The following is a 4,706-nucleotide window of genomic DNA, read 5'->3' as shown; positions in this document are numbered from 1 at the left end:
TGTGTATAAGAGACAGACCTAGACTTCAGCAAAGCCTTTGACATGGCTTCCCGCAGCATTCACAGGGAGGAACTGGCTGGTCATGGTTTTGATGGGTACATTCTTCGCTGGGTAAAAAACTGGCTGGATGGCCAGGCCCAAAGTGGTGCTGAATAGAGTTAAATCCAGTTGGCAGTCACTCTCAAGTGGTGTTCCCCCAGGCTCAGTATTGGGGCAAGCTCTGTTAAATCTCTTTATTTAGTGATCTGGATGAGGGGATCAAGTGCACCCTCAGTCAGTTTGCAGATGACACCAAGTTGTGCAGGAGTGTTGATCTGCTCAAGGGTAGGAAGGCTCTGCAGAGGGATCTGGACAGGCTGGATCAATGGCCTAAGGCCAGCTGTACAAGGTTCAACAAGGCTCAGTGCCGGGTCCTGCACCTGGATCACAACCACCCCACACAACACTACAGGCTTAGGGAAGAGCAGCTGGAAAGCTGCCTGGCAGAAAAGGACAGGGGGGAAATCCACGTTTCTGTACTTCTCTAAAACAAAGAATGTAGGAAAGCAGATGTAGACGACTCCGCCCTGCAAGGCTTCAGTGTTTACTTCTCCCGCTCGCCCCCCAGCCCGGCCCAGGGCTCAGCCCCGCGCTCCCCCGGCTGCTCCTGTCCTTGGGCCGTCCGCACCCGCAGCGACCCCGCAAAGCCGAAGCCCGGCTTCCAGAGCTTCCCTCTCGCCTCGGCTCAGGCGCCCGAGCGCAAACCTCGCTGCCCCCTTCGCTGTATATAAAAGCGAGAGTCTCGCTACTCTGGTATCCCAGAGGGTATAACGAGTGGGGGATTACTGAATTGGTTTTAGTGGGAGAAAGAGAGAAACTCACCACCGTCATATTCCTCCTCTTCTTGCGCTTTTATGGTTACAAATCGCCCTAATAAAGCAGCAAGGATGAAAAAAGTTCTCGTTTGTACCCAGATTGCCATCATGCCTAGATATTAGGCATGTATCCTCCCGGGCAGCAAAAAGCGCAGAAGCATAAGGTTATTTTAGCACCATGAAGCCAGCTGGGGAGTGTCTCTGCCTTTCAGCATCAGTTCCAGGACAAAAGTCTGCGAGCCCTTTTTTTCAGCACCAGCTCCAGCGCAGTCTGCAAACACTCCTTTCAGGGGATGCAGCTTTAAATAGGAAGAATGCTGCCTCCACTTCTCTTCCTGCCCCTTTTCAGCTCGTTCAGGCTCCTAATCATCCACTCCCTGCCAAGCAACAGTCTGATTGATGGTAAATAACCGAATCAGAGCTGGCTTCTCTCTTCCTTGAACTTTTCTCTTTACGAGCACACTTGCAGGATATTTTCCTGCTGCTGTGCGGTGCATGTGCTGTGTGAGGACCATTTACTAAACAAGCAAAGCATAGTTCCGTGAGAAGCTGCTAGGAAGAGAAAATGCTTTTCGCACACCCAGCCCACACTCGCTTCCCGGGAATGGAGGGTGTAGCCCCCTTTGGGGCCGATTCCCTTATTAGGAACTTGATCCCTTCCAGCTTGCCGAGAGGAGGATTTCCTCCTCTCCCCTGATAACAGTCCCCTGCCTTGCTGTAGCTGCATTATCAAACGCGACTCCAGTCCCTTGAGAGGGGCCACAGCTTGTTTCAGGAACCTGTAAATAACCGCCTTTCCCCCCCAAAGGGGAATAATCTTTCTCATGTGAATTCTTTTCTGAGTAAATCTTTCCTCAGATGCTTAGTGTGCTCTATATTTACTGCCCTACCACTTGGAAAGACTATCACAAATCTCTGGAAGATGCTATACACTTCTCACACCAGAATGACAACCCAAACTGTCCAATTACTTGCTTTTTCTCCCAAGCTCTCCACCTCTATTCCCTGACAACTGAAAACCTACCTAAGCCCCAGCCTAGTATTTACCCCTTAACAATGCACCTTAATTAGCATTCTAGCATGGACCCTAAGTAAAATCTCTCTTTTGTGGGTCACTTGTAACTGGGAGTAGGATGCTCGATTTTTTTTCTTCCCACAGTGTTTGCAGTCTGTGGAGCTCCATCACTAATCTAATCATTTGCTAAGAATGGGGTTGCCTATACCTGCTGCAGGGAAACACAGATTCATCTCTCGGAAGGTTTTCTACCTTGCCATTTCAGTTTGAGAACAATCCCATTTGAAGTGGATGCTGTGAGAAGTAAACCTCTTCATCTGGATTTGTGCAGGTTGGCAACACTAGCCCACTCTGGTTATCAGGGCTTGATTTAGCACTTCTCAGTGATGCAGCATCCTAAAGCCTGTGAAGTTCTCTTCTGTCTCTTCAAAAGATCAGCCTGCCCTGAAGAGGAAAGGTAATCCAGAAAATGGTATAGCACCGCAGTGCTACATCACACCTACTCTAATAGCAAACCCAGTGATTAACGTAAAATATGCTGAAAGATAACAAAATCAAAATTCCCTGCTCTCTTGCACCAAGCAGTCTTGACACAGCAGTCTGAAACCCATACAGGGTTTCACTTCAGGAGCATAATATCCCACAGTCCCTGTCACTCAAGAGTGGTAGCTATGAGAAAAAATAGATATATTGAAGCTGTGAAAGCCACTGCAATTTTATTCTGAAAAGCAATCATAATCATTGGTATCAGCTGAGAAACTCAAAACTGGAAAAACAAAAAGTTAACAATTGTTAACCCACCCCGTTGTAGGTGAAATTCTATTTTGACAGGTTCATGAGTACTCGCCCTGGTCTGCTGGTCTCAGAAGTCATATTTCATATGTTGTACTTCAGCAGAACTCCAGGAAACCTCCCTTGGAAAGCTAATGTTATGTGGATGCTGGCTAGAAACATCAAGTGCTTTTAGATCATATATCTAGTTTAGAACCAGATCTGATCTTTGCCCTGTTCTATACGCACATTAGTTATGGGAGAGCAGCAAACAAGAAAGCTTACAGCCATAACCCAGCACTCTGCCATTGCCAAATCATCACATGATATGACACAATGCAAAATCACTATATACATTAGAAAAGGAAAATAACACATTTTAAAAAACACACAAGACAAGGTTTCCCACAGTTGGGGGTAACCTGTCATTTACAGTTTTAAGTACAGAAATATTAATAATTTAAGAGAAAGGCTGAGAATATGGACAGTATTTTGAAAAGTCTTTTGTGCTTGTTAATGAAAAACCATTACAACAGACATGTAGGTGTTTCTGAACTATATGCTACTAAATGGAGAAGATTTATGTGAAATTTCATATAATAAAGCTGACAACTGCTCAAAAAACTCACAGCTGAAAGTGCTCCACGCAGCCTGGGGAAAGCTACAATGAAACCACAGGTCATTCAGAGTCTACCACAGAATCACAGAAATGGCCACACACTGGTAAAACTTGTCTTTATAGTTGCTAACTTAGATAAATTAGATAAATTCACAGAATTAGATAAGTTTTCACACTTATTTCCCCAAGTCTTAAGTCTGCAGCAGGTTGGTAAATTCCTAGTGTATTCACAGCAAGAATGAGCCTTACTGTCCTTATCTCTTACAGCCTCTGAAAAAAACACCAGAACATGAACAGATTTGAATTACGGTGACATTTCTTTAATCCAGACAGCTCATTAAAAAACAAAAACAAAACCAAAAAACAAACCACAAAATCAGAATGTCCTCTTTTACTATTTCCAAATTTTTCTGAGGAGTCTAAGAGATTTTCAAAGATACTTTCTGCCATTTCAGGTCTAGTATCTCCTTTGGAGAGATTCCTACAGCAATATCTAAATGTTGCCCTTGAAATCTCTTTCTATCTTGGTCTCACCAACAAATTATGCCACATAACCAAAACAGACAAACAGCAGAGAATACAAAAGGATGTAAATTGCTTAGCGAATTAAACCCCTTATGCCTCCGTATAAATACTCCCTTTTACCACGGATGTGCCTTTAAAGAGTTTTTCAGTCTTATCACAGGCATTGTAACTAGCTATTAAGTGTATCATTTTTCATTTAAACAAATTCACTCCTAGGCCTAAGCTATTTCATAGCATCACATTAGATACAAGTGAGAGAAATTAGTTAGAATCACAGACCAAGCAATTAAGAGTGGGCAGATAAATAATTCCAAGTATGCTCAGTGTCACCTCCCCCTCCTCTTCTCAACAGGGGAGAAACCAGCATTGCATAGAATAATGCTGTATATTTATGCACAACTGCTTTCCAACCATTTTTCACTTTTTCCATCATTTTTAGGATTCTGTAAGAACAGAGGAATGTGGAATTTAGCAAACTAGCCTAAGGTCATACATTCAGTAGAAGTACAGCCAGATATAGACTTCTTGGAGCTCATTTCCATTCTGTGCCAAGGAAAACTTATACGGGATGAAGATTCCTTGGGAGGAGAATCCAGGGCCCCAACTCCTGGAGCCAATTCCCTTCCAATACACCTTCACTCTACTCATTATTATACATTAAGCTTACAGGATGTAACAAATCCAAATTTAGTAGACAAGAGCCACTGCAGGAGTGGTAGGACTGAATACTCTCCCCTCTTTCTCTAGTCTATCCCAGTAGAGCAATAGAGCTGGAAACACAGGACACAAAAACAGTCTCTTTCTACTAGCAGGAGATTCTTTGAAATTGGAACCATCTCAGCTACCAATTTGTGGCTGACTTCTGACTCCCAAGAGATGAAAAAGTGACATGATTAAAAGACCAATTTCTAATGCTTCATGC

General features: G+C 43.7%; 1 protein-coding gene across 1 annotated transcript in view; it reads right to left on the bottom strand.

Annotated features, from left to right (window-relative positions):
• Window positions 1-1,446, bottom strand: part of COL5A2 (collagen type V alpha 2 chain) — a 114,079-nt gene extending 112,633 nt beyond the window's left edge. Inside the window, exon 1 of the mRNA XM_026852575.1 lies at window positions 862-1,446. Coding sequence (XP_026708376.1) covers window positions 862-964 — 103 coding nt within the window. The 5' untranslated portion in view covers window positions 965-1,446. The remainder of the gene's footprint in view (window positions 1-861) is intronic.
• Between the last annotated feature and the right edge of the window lie 3,260 nt (window positions 1,447-4,706).

Source organism: Athene cunicularia, assembly GCF_003259725.1.
Source record: "Athene cunicularia isolate RWA chromosome 7 unlocalized genomic scaffold, athCun1 chr7_part1, whole genome shotgun sequence".
Classification (NCBI taxonomy): Eukaryota; Metazoa; Chordata; class Aves; order Strigiformes; family Strigidae; genus Athene; species Athene cunicularia.
Note: the sequence above shows the minus strand (reverse complement) of the source record. Positions and strands in the feature narration are given on the sequence as shown.